At 39.1% G+C, this 18,001-nt stretch overlaps 1 protein-coding gene across 1 annotated transcript; it reads right to left on the bottom strand.

Annotated features, from left to right (window-relative positions):
* Positions 1–16,782: 16,782 nt before the first annotated feature.
* On the bottom strand, positions 16,783–17,220 carry LOC145040843 (ethylene-responsive transcription factor ERF071-like). Its single transcript, XM_078988731.1, has one exon. It carries the CDS (start codon positions 17,218–17,220, stop codon positions 16,783–16,785), a length of 438 nt encoding a protein of 145 aa, XP_078844857.1.
* Between the last annotated feature and the right edge of the window lie 781 nt (positions 17,221–18,001).

The raw sequence follows: 18,001 nt of genomic DNA, 5'->3' as shown, positions 1-18,001 counted from the left end.
ATGAAATACATTTCTATGGAAATGCTTTTGATAAATCTTTATCATATTATTGTTTTGGGACAAATTCCGCAACCCTTTTATTAAAAGATAACTCTGATTTTGAAATAAAGTATAAACAAAACCGGTCTTTTCTGGCCGTGATTTTGGGGATGTCACAGTTGGTATCAGAGCATTAGTTTAAGCGAACTAGGAATTTGTAGGATTTCTAGACTGAAACTTAGAATGCTAAGCGATGATTGTGAGGTGTGAGCACTAGCTTATTTTAGGAATTGTGCCTAAAATGCTTTTATGTGCTAAATGCTTTATGCATGATATGCTGTTATTTTGTTCGGATCTATGGTCTGTTGCCGACCGGATCTGGAAACCTTATGTGTTTAGGATTCTGAACGTACGACTACGATATTAGAACTAGCATGTAAACGTTTCGGAGTGATAAGGACGATTTAAAACGTCTCTCCTAAATAAAGATCTAAATTCACCTTATTCGGTGTATAGATCAAGATGGCAAGGACCCGTAGCGGAACCGTGAACGCAAATGAGAACAGACACCAACCCCCAGTGTTAGAACAAATACCAGTTGTGGAAGCCGCTGCCGGACCAATAACGATGGCCGGAGTGCAAGCGATGATCCAGGCAATGTTGGATCGTCAAATGGAGGAAACCAGGCGTTTGCTCCAGCAAAATCGAGAGGAAGCGACTATTCAGATCGAACAGCCCGAGTTGAACGAAGGGCAGACTGAAGAAGGAAATTACAGTGGGACTATTGGTCAAGCCAACCCACCGATAGTTAGGCAAAACCACCAGGATGGAGGAAATGATGGACGTGGATGCAAATACAAGGATTTCATGGCATCCAAGCCACCGAGTCTATCTGGAAGCCCGACGCCGGTGGAAGTCATGAACTGGATCTCTGAGATGGAGACAATGTTTGAGAGTTGCGAGTGTAGAAATAGGCAGAAGACTGCTCTCGCAGTTCCTCTATTGAAATCTGGAGTACTAAGCTGGTGGAAGCTATTAGCTGATTCAATGCCCAAAGGTGAAGCAAGCAAAATGTCGTGGGAGGATTTTCTGGTACAGTTGAAGATGCAATACTGCTCTGAGCAGGATCTTCTGGAGATCAACAACGAATTCCAGAATCTGAAGAAGGGAAGAATGAGCATTACTGAATACGCTGCAAGCTTTACTGAGAAAATGAAGCTTGTTCCTCACCTCGTCCCAACTGAACTCTCCAAGGTTAACAAATTTGCCCTCGGATTACCAGCGGACTTCGGTCCAATGGTCAAGCAAACTACCACTCTGAAAGCCGCCATATGGGCTGATAAGAATGTGGAGACCCAGATACGAGAGAAGGGTCTAGAGAGAGCGGAAGTGGGAGAGAAAAGGAAATTTGACGGATCCTCGAGGTCTGGTAAGAAAGGTAGATTCTCGAAGTCTGGTTTGAGAGGAGGAGGATCAGAAGCAAAGTGGTGTGACAAGTGCAAGAAGAAGCACTCTGGGAAGTGTGATGGAGCGGTCACTTGTTACAAATGCGGAAAGCCTGGGCACTATGCAAATGAATGCACCCTTAACCAGAAGGCCTGTTATGGGTGTAATGAAGAAGGGCACATTTTGAAGGACTGCCCGAAGAAGAAGGAGGCAGGAAGACCCAACATACCACCGAAGCCGAAGGCAAGAGCCTTCCAGATGACGCTCGAGGCTGCAAAGGAGGCAGCAGACGTCGCTTTAGGTACCTTTCTTGTAAATGGTTTGCCTGCAAATATACTGTTTGATTCCGGAGCCAACTACTCCTTTGTGTCGCATAAATTTAGTGCGAAATTAGCATTACCTGTAGAAAAACTAGATAATGCCCTGATTGTAGAAGTTGCCAGTGGCAAATTCGTACCTGTTAGTAATCGTATTAGGAACATCGTCATTGACCTAAACGGAAACGAATTCCATGAGGAACTATTACCCATAGAGTTAAACGGTTTCGACATCGTTTTGGGTATGGATTGGCTTAGCGCCAACGATGCCGAGATATTATGCCGAAAGAAGATAGTTAGGATAAACCCACCCGGAAAGGAATCATTTATGGTGTACGGGGACAAACGCAGAGTGAGTTCTGGAATCATCTCCTTGATAAAAGCCAGGAAATGTTTGTCCAAGGGATGTGCATCGTACTTGGCATTCGTAATCGATGCTAAGAAAGAAAAGAAAGAGGTGCAGAATATACCGGTTGTGTGCGATTATCCGGAAGTCTTTCCCGAAGATCTTCCCGAATTACCACCTGATAGGCAAGTAGAGTTTCGTATAGACTTATTACCAGGAACAACACCGATAGCAAAGGCACCTTACCGATTAGCACCGACGGAGATGAAGGAGCTCATGACGCAACTTCAGGAGCTGTTGGACAACGGTTTCATTTGACCTAGTTCATCACCCTGGGGAGCTCCAGTGTTATTCGTGAAGAAGAAGGACGGAAGCATGAGGATGTGCATAGACTACTGAGAATTGAATAAGGCAACGGTGAAGAACAAGTATCCATTGCCGAGGATTGATGACCTATTCGATCAGCTGCAAGGTTCAAGCTACTTCTCAAAGATCGATCTTAGGTCAGGATATCATCATCTGAAGGTGAGAGAGCAGGATATTGAGAAGACTGCATTCAGAACAAGATATGGACACTACGAGTTCTTGGTTATGTCATTCGGACTAACCAATGCTCCCGCAGCATTCATGGATTTGATGAACAGGGTTTGTAAACCATTCCTCGATAAATCCGTGATAGTGTTCATCGACGACATTCTCATCTACTCGAAAAGCCAGGAGGAGCACGGCAAGCATCTACGAGAAGTGTTGGAGGTGTTAAAGAAGGAGAAGCTTTTTGCAAAGTTCTCCAAATGAGACTTTTGGATACGGGAAGTCCAATTCTTGGGTCATGTTGTTAACCAAGAAGGAATAATGGTTGACCCCGCCAAGATCGAGGCTGTAATGAAGTGGAAACGTCCGAAGAGTCCCATGGAGATTCGAAGCTTTCTAGGATTAGCCGGATATTACCGACGATTTATCCAAGGCTTTTCTTCGATAGCTGCTCCATTAACATCTTTGACCCATAAAGGAGCTACGTATACATGGAGTGAGAAACACGATGAGGCATTCGAGAAGTTAAAGAAGAAGTTATGTGAAGCACCGATACTTCTCTACCCGATGGAGTCGAAGATTTCGCAGTTTATAGTGATGCATCTGGAGTTGGGTTGGGTTGTATTCTGACCCAAAGAGAAAAGGTGATAGCATACGCATCTCGACAATTGAAAGAGCACGAAAAGAACTACCCCACTCATGATCTGGAGTTGGCAGCGGTAGTATTTGCCTTAAAGATATGGAGGCATTACCTCTACGGCACGAAGTGCAAGCTCTTCACTGATCATAAGAGTCTCCAGTATCTCTTTAATCAGAAGGAGTTGAACATGAGGCAACGACGTTGGCTAGAACTTCTCAAGGACTACGACTGTGAGATACTTTACCACCCGGGTAAAGCAAATATTGTTGCTGATGCTCTCGGTCGAAAAGTCAATCTTGAAAGAAAAAGGCCAAGAGCGTTAAGAATTGAAGTCGTCTCGAAGATTGTGGAAAGTATCAGGAAAGCTCAAGAAGAAGCCTTAGAAAAGAATGACCGAAAGGAAGAACGTTTGGGAAAAACGTTAGTGTTCGGTACGAACAGTCGAGGACTGAAGGTATTCCAAGATCGAATTTGGGTACCTAAGACGGGAGGAATAAGAGATCTTCTAATGGAAGAAGCACACAAGACCATGTACTCGATTCATCCCGGTAGCACTAAAATGTATAGGGACCTAAAACCCTACTACTGGTGGCCGACGATGAAGCTCGATGTTGCGAAGTATGTGGCTGAGTGCGTAACATGTGTGAGGGTTAAGGCACAACATCAGAAACCGTATGGGAGTTTAGAACCTTTACCTGTACCCATGGGTAAATTGGAAGACATCACCATGGATTTTGTGACTAAACTGCCCAGAACGAAGAACGGACACGACATGATTTGGGTAGTCGTGGATCGTTTCACCAAGAGTGCACACTTCATAGCAGCCAACGAGAAGTGGTCTATGGATAAGCTCGCAAATGCTTACATGAAGGAAATTGTAAGACTTCACGGTGTCCCTCTTACGATTGTGTCAGATCGTGATAGTCGTTTCACGTCGAGGTTTTGGAGGAGTCTACAAGAGGAGTTGGGTACAAAGTTGTGTTTGAGTACTGCTTACCATCCGCAAACTGATGGTCGGAGCGAAAGAACGATTCAGACGTTGGAAGATATGCTGAGAGCATGTACCCTCGAATTCCAAGGGAATTGGGACGAACACTTACCTCTAGTAGAATTTTCCTACAACAATAGTTTTCACTCGAGCATCAAGATGGCACCTTATCAAGCCTTGTATGGACAGAAGTGTCGTACGCCGTCTTGTTGGCTTGAAGCCAAAGAGAAGCAGTTTATGGGCCCCGATATGGTCCATGAGACTGCTGAGAAATTGAAGGTGATTAGGGAAAGAATGTTAGCAGCTCAGGATCGTCAGAAGAGCTATGCTGACAAGAAAAGACGACCGATAACCTTCGAAGTTGGGGATTCCGTTTTGCTTAAAGTCTCACCGTGGAAGGGACTTATACGATTTGGGAAACGAGGAAAGTTGAGTCCAAGGTTTATTGGACCGTTCAAAGTTCTTCAGAAGATTGGGAACCAAGCTTACAAGCTGGAATTGCCCGAAGAACTCAATGGTATTCATAACACCTTCCATGTGTGTTATTTGAGGAAATTCATGGGAGATGTTCCCGACATAATTCCAATTTCAGAGTTAAGGATGGATGAGAATAAACGGCTGATTGAAGAGCCTGAGGCAATTGTTGACCGTAAGACTAAGAAGTTACGACGCAAGATGGTAGACTTGGTGCTAGTCCGATGGAAACATTCGAATGGGCCGAATCTCACTTGGGAAACAGAGGATGACATGATGCGTCGCTATCCACATCTGTTTGCTGATGCATGATTCCGGGACGGAATCATCCTAAGGGGGAGAGAATTGTAACGCCCGGGTTTCAGGGCTAAGCATTTTTGTCAATGTAATAGTCTAGGTCAACTATTGTAACTCTTTTTGAAGTAATAAATATGAAATATTTGAGTATTATGTGAATTATGTGTGTTTATGTGTTTATTATTTAATTATAAATGTATAATTAATAAAGAATAAAAATGAGCGTCAAAATTAAAGTGTGAGATAATCCCGATATCTCTACACAAAGTTGTAGAATATGTCTCAAGGTTTCCGTAGATATAAAGAATGCCGAAATCCAAGCTATAACAAAGAAGTTATGACCCGCCGAAGTTTTACGGCAAAACCGGCACGGCACCAGGAGACGTAAATAGTGAATTTACGATAGAAGACTTTTTAGCCTTAGAAATCTAAACAAAACTCGTAGAATATGTTAAACTAAGAACATCAATAAAAAGAACGCCCAAATCTGACTTCGTATGAAGAAGTTATGATTTTTCTAAGATTCGGCTTAGCATTGCACGGCCCGAAACTCGAATTTTAGTTCGAGCGGTTTTTGGCTTACGCGACCTAAATGAGAGTTGAAGATCTCATTCATAGGAACTCAACGGTAAAATGACAGACGAAAACGAAGTCCGTATGAAGGAGTTATGAACTCTTCGCGGTCATTTAACAGTCTAAACGCCTCCTACTGTTAAATTTGAGATCGGTCGAGAATTAGCCGACGGAGTCTAAACGAAAGTTGTAGATCTTGATTTTACCTACGCGTGGATATAAAGAACGTCAAAAATGGAGCTCGTATGCGAAAGTTATGATTTTTCTAAGTTTGAGGGCTGATACGCGATAGGGGCGACGTAGCACCACCAGAATTGGACACGTGGCACCACCAGAAGGCCACCAAATGGACCAACTCGGCGAGTAGGTCCCCCCTACTCGGCGAGTACATCAGAATCCTCCCCTATAAATAGAGGTGTCGGGTTCCCTCAATTCCTCACCCCTCACCCCTCTTCTTTCTCTCTCTAAACTCTCTCTCTCTCTCTAAGCTCCCTAACCCCCCTAAAAGCCTAGGTAAACCCCCTAGCACCCGAAGGAAGCCCCGAGGCTCCCAGAGTCCCGAGAAAAGAGCCTTTCGGCTCAGGAACGCTTCTCCAGTGAAGCCCGGTTTTCGAGAAAAACCCACTGTAAGTGAGCTGTACCTATCCTATCTTTAGTTTAGCTTATGTTTTAATATAGGAATGTTATTAGGTCCTTAAAATAATTATTTGGGCTATTATTATGAGTTATATTAAGTGTTATTAACACTTATATAATAATAATAATAGTCAAACAATTAATTTGTCACGGTTATCATTAGACTAAACCCTAGTGGTATCGATACTAGGTTTTATCGAAGGAATATCATTTTGAGAGTAGCGAAGCGCTGTCCGAGTGCTGAGTCACCACCTAATCAGGTGAGTGCATAGTTACTTTCAACTTACACATAGATATGAAGTATTTTATATAAATTACGTGCTATGTGTGCATATTATCTGAATACTTGCTATCTATGCCAGATGAACGTTGTTATACATGTTTTCAATGATTTAAACTGTATATGTATTTTATATCTACGAAAATGTTGGGGTAAAACATGGGTAGATGTAATAGGTTATGTGTGATAAAATGATGAGAGGCCTCGATGTTGTTGTTGTTGATTCAGTCATCTAGCGGAGTATAGATGACGACCACGGACTCTTCTAGACAGTCCAGTGGAACACTAGCAGGCTCGTAACCTGTAGGTGTTGTGAACGATGTGTTCACCGGTGTACTCCATCCCCCACATGGTTGCCTATTAGGACATTTATTGTTGAGGAATCCCCTTAGCAGTAGTGTCCGTCCCGATGATGATCCTTAGGCTAGGTCCCTTATGATAGCTGTTTAGGGACGTAAAGTGAGGATAACGGGAACGGGTAATCGGGTTATTGTTGATCGATGAAATTAATAAACTTATTTATTGTGGGTTGAAAACCCTATGTGCTCACCAGGCTCCCAAGCCTGACCCACTCAGTTTTATGTATTACAGGTAGTGGCGCATGAGCATAGGTGTGATGTTTGGACGAGGGATTACGGATATAGGCCTGTAGATATGAAATAATGTAGTAAGGCTTATATTGTACCTACAGGTTACGAGCCTGCTAGTGGAACACTAGCAGGCTCGTAACCTGTAGGTGTTGTGAACGATGTGTTCACCGGTGTACTCCATCCCCCACATGGTTGCCTATTAGGACATTTATTGTTGAGGAATCCCCTTAGCAGTAGTGTCCGTCCTGATGATGATCCTTAGGCTAGGTCCCTTATGATAGGTGTTTAAGGACGTAAAGTGAGGATAACGGGAACGGGTAATCGGGTTATTGTTGATCGATGAAATTAATAAACTTATTTATTATGGGTTGAAAACCCTATGTGCTCACCAGGCTCCTAAGCCTGACCCACTCAGTTTTATGTATTACAGGTAGTGGCGCATGAGCATAGGTGTGATGTTTGGACGAGGGATTACGGATATAGGCCTGTAGATATGAAATAATGTAGTAAGGCTTATATTGTATTGTTTATACTTTTGATCTGTACGAACATGACATCCCGAGTCTTTTAATGAAATACATTTCTATGGAAATGATTTTGATAAATCTTTATCATATTATTGTTTTGGGACAAATTCCGCAATCTTTTTATTAAAAGATAACTCTGATTTTGAAATAAAGTATAAACAAAACCGGTCTTTTCTGGCCGTGATTTTGGGGATGTCACAAAACACCACCAACAATGGAGGACTTCAGAGAGAGAATATCTTGCGTACAAATATCTTCTATGCTCTTCCAAAGATCACTAGTGTCCGATTTCATGAGCTAAGGGACTCCTTTTAGAGTGTGGCAAGGAATAGGGTTACACCCATGTAAACCCTAATGTGCATGACCTTTCATCTTACTTAGGATCCATGGGTTAAACCTCCATGGACTACCATATTGGTTTAGCCCATCGTAAATAACGATAGACCCACACTATAAGAATCATTAATTTACCAAATCAATCCCTTACATTTAGTTAGTCTCTTTTGATCACTAAATTAATTCCAAATGAATTCTTGATAAATATAAATTAAATAATATGATTTCATATTAACATATTAGAACTTATAATATATTAATAAATCATATATAACCTCTTCTCAAAGGTCCATCCTTACAAATTGTTCTGGTGAAATGCAACCCAAACGAACCATGCTACTTTCGGATCAAGTACATACCAAATATAGTTATGGATTTAGACACCTTATCCAACAGTCTCCCACTTGGATAAATATAATAACTATAGTTGCAAGTACGACTTCAGGAACCAACTAGCAATCGTAGCTTTTAAAAGCCTTTGTCGAACTATGACATGCCATTTAGATAAAGGATCAAATAATCCTCTGTTCTTAAGATATCAACTAGACAAATACATGGAACAGTCATTCTTATTGTCCAACATTTTTTTTTCCCAATTTCTGATTTGTTTCACATTGAACTTAATTGAACACAACAATTGATTTCTGACCGGGCCCGACACATAAGTCAAAACAAAAATCATCGAGGGGCCCAAGATATCGCTTTTAATCCTCCAAGGACTAAAAGGAACAGATAAACTTCGACTCATATGCTTGTACTAACTACCCGTTAAACTATACACAATAGCACATTTTATAGAATCAAGTTACGGGTGCGGTTTCGCACTATCAATGTACAATCAACTCATAGTCAACAACTCATATCTCTTGGTTTGAAGACTTATATGATATTATCGCCTCACGATCACTCGAGATAAATTCCATGAAATGATACAAGTGAGCATGGGTTTAATCCAATACTCAGACCTTATGAGCACTCATGAATGTTGTAGTAATCTTTTACTTTGTCGAAGCAATTCAAACATCTACAAGCTAGATTCATGACAGTCTTGCCTCAGTACCTACTTCCAAAGTATGATCGACTGTGGATAGTTTGAATAATATAATTATTCTGGAAGTCAAAACAAGAAAAATGAAACAACAGTAAATGATTGACACAAGATAGTAACATTACTTACAAATAAAAAGCACCTTTTATTTAATCATCAAATGTCAATTACATTTCAACTATTACAAGTTTCCAAACTATGTAATCATTAAAACTAATACCGTCCTTCAACTTGATGCGCCTCACATGCTGTAATTGCTTAACGCCACTCACTCCCTTCGTGAGGGGATCTGTTGGTTTCTCCTCTAATGATACCCTGTTTGCTACGAGGAATCCTTCTTCTATCTGATGTCTTATGAAATGATATTTTCTGTCGATGTGTCTAGATCTTCCATGATCCCTTGGTTCCTTGGCTAAGGAAACTGCACTCTTTCTGTCACAGAAAATATCCATCGGGCTCCTTTATAGTTGGTACAACTCCAAGGTCTCCGATGATAAGTGGAGTCTAGAATAGACTTATTACCAGGAACAACACTGATAGCAAAAGCCCCATGTCGATTAGCACCAACGGAGATGAAGGAGCTTATGATGCAACTTCAGGAGTTGTTGGACAACGATTTCATTAGACCTAGTTCATCACCCTGGGGAGCTCCAGTGTTATTCGTGAAGAAGAAAGATGGGAGCATGAGAATGTGCATAGATTACAGAGAGTTGAACAAGGAAACAATAAAGAACTAGTATCTGTTGCCAAGGATTGATGACCTGTTTGATCAGTTTCAAGGTTCGAGCTATTTCTCGAAGATCGATCTTAGGTCAGTATATCATTAGCTAAAGGTGAGAGAGTAGGATATTGACAATACTGCATTTAGAACAAGATATGGACACCACGAGTTTTTCTTTATGTCATTTGGACTAACTAATGCTCCAGCAACATTCCTGGATTTGATGAACAAGGTTTGTAAACCATTCCTCGATAAATTTGTGATAGTGTTCATAGATGATATTTTGATTTATTCAAAAAGCATGCAGGAGCATGAAAAGCATCTGCAAGAAGTGTTAGAAGTTTTGAAAAAGGAGAAGATGTATGCAAAGTTCTCCGAATGTGATTTTTGGATTCAAGAAGTCTAATTTTTAGGTTATGTGGTTAACCAGGAAGGGATAATGGTTGACCCAGTTAAGATTGAGGCTATAACAAAGTTGGAACAACCAAAGAGTCCTACAGAGATCCGAAACTTTCTAGGATTAGCCGGTTATTACTGAAGATTTTTTAAAGGCTTTTCCTCGATAGTTTCTCCATTGACAACTTTGACCCACAAAGGAGCTACTTATACTTGGATTGAGAAGCATCAGGAAGTATTTGTGAAACTAAAGAAGAAGTTGTGTGAAGCATCGATTCCTTCTTTACCTGATGGAGTTGAAGACTTCGCAGTTTATAGCGATTCATCTGGAGTTGGATTAGGTTGTGTTCTGACCTAAAGTGTTAAGGTGATAGCATATGCATCGAGGCATTTAAAAGAACATGAAAAGAACTACCCCACTTATGATATGGAGTTAGCAGCGGTAGTATTCGCCCTAAAGATATGGAGGCATTATCTTTATGGCACAAAGTACAAAATTTTCACTGATCATAAGAGTCTTTAGTATCTCTTTAATCAGAAAGAACTGAATATGAGACAATGAAGCTGGCTAGATATGCTTTAGGATTACGATTGTGAAATCCTTTACCACCCTAGTAAAGTAAATGTTGTTGCTAATGCTCTTCGTTGAAAGGTAAACCTTGAAAAGAAAAGGTCAAGAGCATTGAGAATTGAAGTTGTGTCGACAGTTGTGGAAAGTATAAAGAAAGATCAGGAGGAAGCTTCAGAGAAAAACGACCAAAGAGAAGAACGTTTGGGCAAAACGTTAATGTTTGATACAAAGGGTAAAGCATTAAAGGTAATCCAAGATAGCATTTAGGTATCTAAGACAGGACGAATAAGAAATCTTCTGATGGAGGAAGCTCACAAGACCATGTACTCGATTCATCATGGCAGCACGAAAACATATAGGGATCTGAAACTCTACTACTGGTGGCTGATGATGAAGCTCAATGTTGCAAAGTATGTGGCCAAATGTGTGACATGTGTGAGGGTTAAGGCACACCATCAGAAACCCTATGGGAGTTTAGAACCTTTATCTATACCCATGGGTAAATGGGAAGACATCACCATGGATTTTGTGACTAAACTGCCCAGAACAAAGAGCGGTCACGTCATCATTTAGGTGGTTGTCGATCGATTTACAAAAAGTGCACGTTTCATAGCATCCAATAAGAAGTGGTCTATGCAAAACCTTACAAAGGTTTACGTGAAAGAGATAGTGAAAGTTCACTGTGTTCCTTTAATGATTGTATTAGATCGTGATAATTATTTCACGTTGCGGTTTTGGAGAAGTCTACAAGAGGAATTAGGTATGGAATTGTGTCTAAGTGGAGCCTACCATCTACAAACTGATGGTCAGAGCGAACGAACGATTCAAACATTGGAGGATATGCTACGAGCATGTACCCTGGAATTCCAAGGTAACTGGGATGAATATTTACCTCTAATACAATTTTCCTACAATAATAGTTTTCACTCGAGCATCAAGATGGCACCTTATCAAGCTTTTTATGGACAAAAGTGTCGAACACCGTCATATTGGCTTGAAGCTATGGAAAAGAAGTTTATGGGACCCGAGATAGTTCATCAGACTGGTGAAAAGCTAAAAGTGATTAGGGAAAGAATGATTGCAGCTCATCAAAAGAGATATGCTGACAAGAAAAGACAACCGATAACATTTGAAGGTGGAGATTCGGTTTTACTTAAGGTCTCTCCATGGAAAGGACTTATAAGATTTGGTAAAAAGGGAAAGTTAAGTCCAAGGTTTATTAGACCATTTAAAGTTCTTTAGAGGATTGGGAACCAAGCTTACAAACTAGAGTTACCAGAAGAACTCGATGGTATTCATAACACTTTCCATGTGTGTTATTTTGAGTAAGTTCACGGGATATGTTCCCGATATAATTCTAATTTCTGAATTAAGGTTGGATGAAAGCAAGAGGTTAATCGAAGAACTAGAAGCAATCGTTGACCGTAAGACTAAAGAGTTGCGATACAAGATGGTCAATTTAGTGCTTGTGCGATGGAAATATACAAATAGGCCAAATCTCACCTATGAAACGAAGAGTGACATGTTGAGTCGCTATCCGCAATTGTTTGTTGATGTATGATTCCGGGGACAGAATCATCCTAAAGGGGCAGAATTGTAACGCCCGTGTTTCTAGGCTAGACACTAATGATGATGTAATAGTCTAGGCCAACATTTGTAACTTGTTTTGAAATAATAAAGATGTATTATATTATTATTATGTGTTTTATGTTTAATTATTATAATTTATTGAGTTAAGTATAAAAATAAGCGTCGTAAATAAATTTTGGATAAAGACAACATATATGAAGAAAGTTGTAGTGGTTGAAATAAGGTTTACGGAGATATAAAGAATACCGAAATCCGAATTATAACGAAGAAATTATGACTTGTCGAAGTTTCGCGACAGAACAGACATGACGCTGTGTGATGTAAAAACTGAATTTACGATAAAGTTCTTTTTAGCATTAACGATCTAAATTAAAGTCGTAGTATTCGTTAAACCAAGAATTTTCATAAAAAGAATGCCCAAATCTGACTTTGTATGAAGAAGTTATGATTTTTCTAAATTTCAGCTTAGCAGTAGACAACTAAAAACTCGAATTTTAGATCGAGAGATTTTTAGCCGACACAACCTAAATAAGAATCGAATGTCTCATCAATTAGTAATACAACAGTAAAAAAACAGATGAAAACGGACGTTGGATGAAGAAGTTATGAATTTTTAACGGACTTTCATGTCTCGGTCTGTTAAAAATAATAATATGAAAAATAAGGTCAAAATTAGCTGACGGAGTCTAAACGAAAGTTGTATAGTATAATCTCATCTATGCATGCATAAAGAGAACATCGTAAACGGAGCTTGTATGCGAAAGCTATGAATTTTTTAAGTTCGGGGCACAAAAACCGAGAATTTTCACATACACAAGGTCAGGGTTTGGCTACGTCGCCTCGAATGTGAGCCTGCTCCGTGTCCGCCTACTGATTCGGCCGAAGCGAGGTCCAGCCCGAAGTTTCCGTGTGTCTCGGAGTCGCCACCTACCTTGCCTCGCATCTGACGCGTGCCCCTCCACCTCACCACCTGTCTGACGCGTTTCTTCTTCCCTTCCCCGTTCGGCCGAAGCTTCGCCCTATATAAAGGGAGGTGCGAACCCTCCTGGTTTTGTTTGGAAATTTCACACTTTTTACACCTTACACCTTCCTTCAAGTTATTTTTCATCCCCCGAAGACTCGGGATCATACCTATCACCCAAAGAACGTCCCGAAGTGCCCGAAGACCCCGGGAAATTTATCTTTTTGGTTCGAAGCTCAACTCTCGCAAGGTTCGGCTCTCATTAAAGCTCCCAGTTTCATCGGAAACGACCGTTTTAAGAAACGAAGTGCTGCATGATTATCGTTAAATCAAGTCAGTGTGTAGTTACTTTCATCTTATGCATAGATATGAAGTATTTTCTACAAAATACGTGCTATGTGTATATTTATTGTTTATTTATTTGAAATGGATGTATAATGAATGTTTTATATAGGTTTTAAAATGATTTAATTTGTATATGTATTTTTGTCTACAAATATGTTGGGTATAACATGGGTAGATGAAATAGTTGGTGTGTATGATAAAATGATGAGAGACCTTGATGTCGTTGTTGTTGTTGTTGTTGTTGTTGTTGTAATCATCTAGTAGAGTATAGATGATGACCACAGACCTTTCTAGATAGTCTAGTGGAATGCTAGCAGGCTCACAACATGTAGGTGTTGGTGAACTATATGTTCGCTGGTGTACTCCATCCCCTTCATGGTTGTCTTGCATATATATATGGCTGAGGAATCCCCTTTGCAGTAATGTCCATCCCGATGATGATCCCTAGGCTAGTTCCCTTATGATAGGTGTTTAGGGACGTAAAATGAGGATAACAGGAACGGGTAATCAGGGTTTTTGTTGGGTGATGAAATTAAAAAATTTATTTTTGGTCGATGAAATTAATAAATTTATTATTATTTGTGGGTTGAAAAGTCTATATGCTCATCAGGCTCCCAAGCCTGACCCACTCAACTTTCTGTATTACATGTACTAGACCCTGAGCATATTTGGAGGATTATGAGGGATTTTTTTTATTAAAGGCCAGTAGTTGTAAATAACTGTTGTAAAACTTATAATATGTTATTTATGCTTTTGATTTGTATTAGAACATGACATCCCGAAGTTTTGTTATATAATGAAAATACATTTCTTTAAGAAATGCTTTGATCAATTTTTTATATCATATTTTATTTTATGGACAAATTCCACAACATCTTTTGGAAGACTTCTCTGATTTTATTTTAAAAGCATAAACTAAATTGGTTTTTTATGGCCAACAAAAATGGAGATGTCACATTACCAATCGTTATTTTACGATGGTTATAATAATAAAAAAACACAAACAAAGAAAATTAAACCTTTATGTGTTCTCTAATTAAAGATCCTCAAAGCACCATCTTTTTCCCAAAAAATAAAACTGCAAAAATATAAATATTTCAACTATTATATACAATCATGAACTTTAATTTTGGCCAAGGAATACAAATTAGATATTACATATTACTAGTTGTACTTCTTGCAAACAACTATATATTGTTTTTTTTGTTTTTTTTAATTTTTAGACAACAAATACTAAACCCTAAGAACTAGATTAATTGTATAAATAAACAGTTAATGAATGCGTGTTATGGAACTTACTATAGTTTATGTGGCATGACATTTAATGAGGAGCTTCATGATTAATTAGCTACTTATGAAGTCGTGAGGGTATGCCATTCTTACAGGCCAAAAGAGTGTTGGTGTAGTCTCTAATTAACCTTCTGTTAGGAACAAGAAGAAAACAAAAGAAGAGAGTAACAGGAAAAATCTGCACACAGGCATGATATTAAAACTAAGCAACTGGAAGAAAACTTAACTTCTTTATTCTTAAGCTGATAAAAAAAAGAGACAAACTAATACACCTATTTAAAGGAAACCAAAAATGTGACCTCTAATTTTCCTAGACCCTTTGACCAATCAAAACTTCCTAAGTAGACTTATATACAAAATTCCCTTATACTCTGTACTTTCCATATTCTAGATTTACACATACATTCTCCCCTGTAATTCTAATTCAGAGATTCTTATCTCTTCAACTCCAAGCAATCTTATCATACTTTTAAATTTCACTCCTCCTATTGACTTTTTCTAGATATCATTTCTTTGTTCATTCGTGCCATCATGTCTTACAACTACATCTCCTCTTTCAATACACTCACGAATAGAATAAAATGAAAACGAGTGTCAATGTGCTTACTCCTTCCATGGAATACGAGATTTGTCATCAAATCCAAAGCTGATTTGTTGTCCACCTGCAACACAATTGGACTTACTATTTTCTTTGTTATCATCCCCAATAATCAACGGATCCATATTCCTTGACACGTGGCACTTGTTTCTACCATGAACTCTACTTCGCACGAAGATAATGCAACACACTTCTGTTTTTGTGAGTTCCTAGTGACAAGGTTCTCATTTAGGTAGAATGCTATTCAATTCTAGTAGTACTTGGTATGTCATTTAGATCTTTTGCTAAATAACTCTCGGTGTACCCTATTACAACATTTTCCATTTCATTCTTCTTGTACTTCAAGCCGTAATCAATAGTTACTTTGATATACCTTAGTATATGTTTTACAACTTGTTGATGTTGCTTAATTGGCCTCTCCATGAAACGGCTTACACTTTCTACCAAATAAGCTATATTCAGTCAAGTGTTTGTCTGGTACCTAAGGCCTCCTACAATGCTTCGGAATGAGGTAGGATCTAAAACTTCACCTTCTTCATTTCTAGTCAACTGTAGATTTGGTTCTGTGGGATACTTACATGGATTGCAATCGAACATTCCAGCTTTCTTGAGTTCTTTTGTTACATAGGCTGATTATTTCAGTGTAAGGCATTCATTGTGTTTGTCAAAATGAACAAGTTACAATCCATAATTGAAATAAGAACAAACAGACCTACAAAGTTTTCACTAGAAATCTCATTTTAATTTTGAGAAACTGATATACTGATAAACATACTACAGTTCGTTTTACTCATGAGTTTAAATAGTGAGTGTAATGTTCCGTTTCCAACTCCAAAAATAGAGTAATATTATTCACCAAATGGCTGGAGTGTATCATGTTCTGCATCATTTTTATACAAACTTTTTTTATGCAAAAAAATGCGTTACAGTTGAAGATAGGTGAATACCGTGAATTTGTTTGTCACAAAAGAAGTTCAGAGAAATAATTTAGAGGTGTCATAGGGACGATGTCCCCCTATAAAGAGCAATATAGGAAAAATAATCATTCTCTTCCTTTTCAAAATTTATTTTTAAAGCTATAAGCTATATATTTTCATGTACATAAGTATATTGTTGTATATTAAAGTGATATGATTAGCAATTAAGCAAAACACACTACGTATATAATTATATATAGCGATCAAATTGAATTACATGCAAAATACAAATTTAACTCTACTGTTTATTTTTAACATAGCTAACGTATATTACACACCATTTAATTTGTGTCCCATTTAAAACATGGATTTTAGGTGTCATTTACTAGTCGGACTCCTCCACCGGAAAATTGGTCTTGGCTGACTTTCCTCTATACTGAACGTTGGCGACGTCGTAAGCTCTGGCAGCCTCTTCGGCAGTATCAAAAGTCCCCAGCCACTTTCGCTCATGTGTCCCCGGAACCATTATCTCCGCCGCCCATTTCCTAGATGGCCGGTGGCGAACTCCTCTGTAAATCTTCTTCATTCTCTTTCCAGTCTCTTCTCCACTGCAGCCGATGAACATTTGACACCCCAAACAGTGTTCCGGGATTGGCAATCTACATTCGCCGCAGAGTTCATGCTCCACCGGCGACGGCTGACTTCGAGAATTTCGCATCCCTCCACTGCTTGTAGCGGCGGCGTTGCCGCCGCAAATGACATACCGGAGTGCTGAAACAATGGCGGAATTCTCGTCTTCGAAATTGATGGTCGGATTCTCCATTTTTTATGAAGAACGGGTAAAGTGGTTTCCTTGGCGCCATTAAATAATTGCGATTTGCTCGCTGCGGATGAACGTCGAAGCGGACGTTGTGATTTCAGTCAAACGCCGAGGATGACAGCGGAGAGCGAGGTAGGGTTGATAACAACATAAAGTAGAACTCTGTCGTTTGCCTACTGCTATTTGATAAATTATAACCCCAATGTTTTTCCCTACAGTCCCTACAGTCTTAATTATTAGATATATCATGAAAGTAGTTGAACTTTTCTTAAACATGAAGTATTTTTATTTACATTTCCTTTAAATTTGAAAATTATTTATATGTACTCTTATTTATTTAGAATAGGCTAAAGGGAGTAATTTCGAGACACCCACAATACTTTAAAGGTGACATGAATGCCAAATTTCATGCCTATTGTTCGACATGTCGAGATTTAGTCGAGATTTTATGACACCGCATCCTAATGTTGATTTTTTTCTCCTAAATAGTTAGTATTTTTATCTAATATAAATATCAATCAACCCTACCATTTTATACCAATACGTCTATTATTTCTCTCAATGTCACTTAAAATGTCTTCATTATCTTCCTTTTCGGTAACTTGAATGATGAGGCAATCAATGACATCCGTGTTGCAAAAGCGTTGGAGGGAACGATCGATATTTTAACCAAAGAGTATGTTGAAAGCGCGTGTTAGAAAAAACAAAAATATATACAGAAAGATCGTGAAGCTGCCCATTAACTATACAGAGTTGAGCAAGTTGAACTCAATAGGGAATCCAT

The sequence above is a fragment of the Lactuca saligna genome, chromosome 4, assembly GCF_052625555.1.
Source record: "Lactuca saligna cultivar CGN05327 chromosome 4, ASM5262555v1, whole genome shotgun sequence".
Taxonomy (NCBI): domain Eukaryota; kingdom Viridiplantae; phylum Streptophyta; class Magnoliopsida; order Asterales; family Asteraceae; genus Lactuca; species Lactuca saligna.
This window is presented reverse-complemented; position numbering and strand designations above follow the sequence as displayed.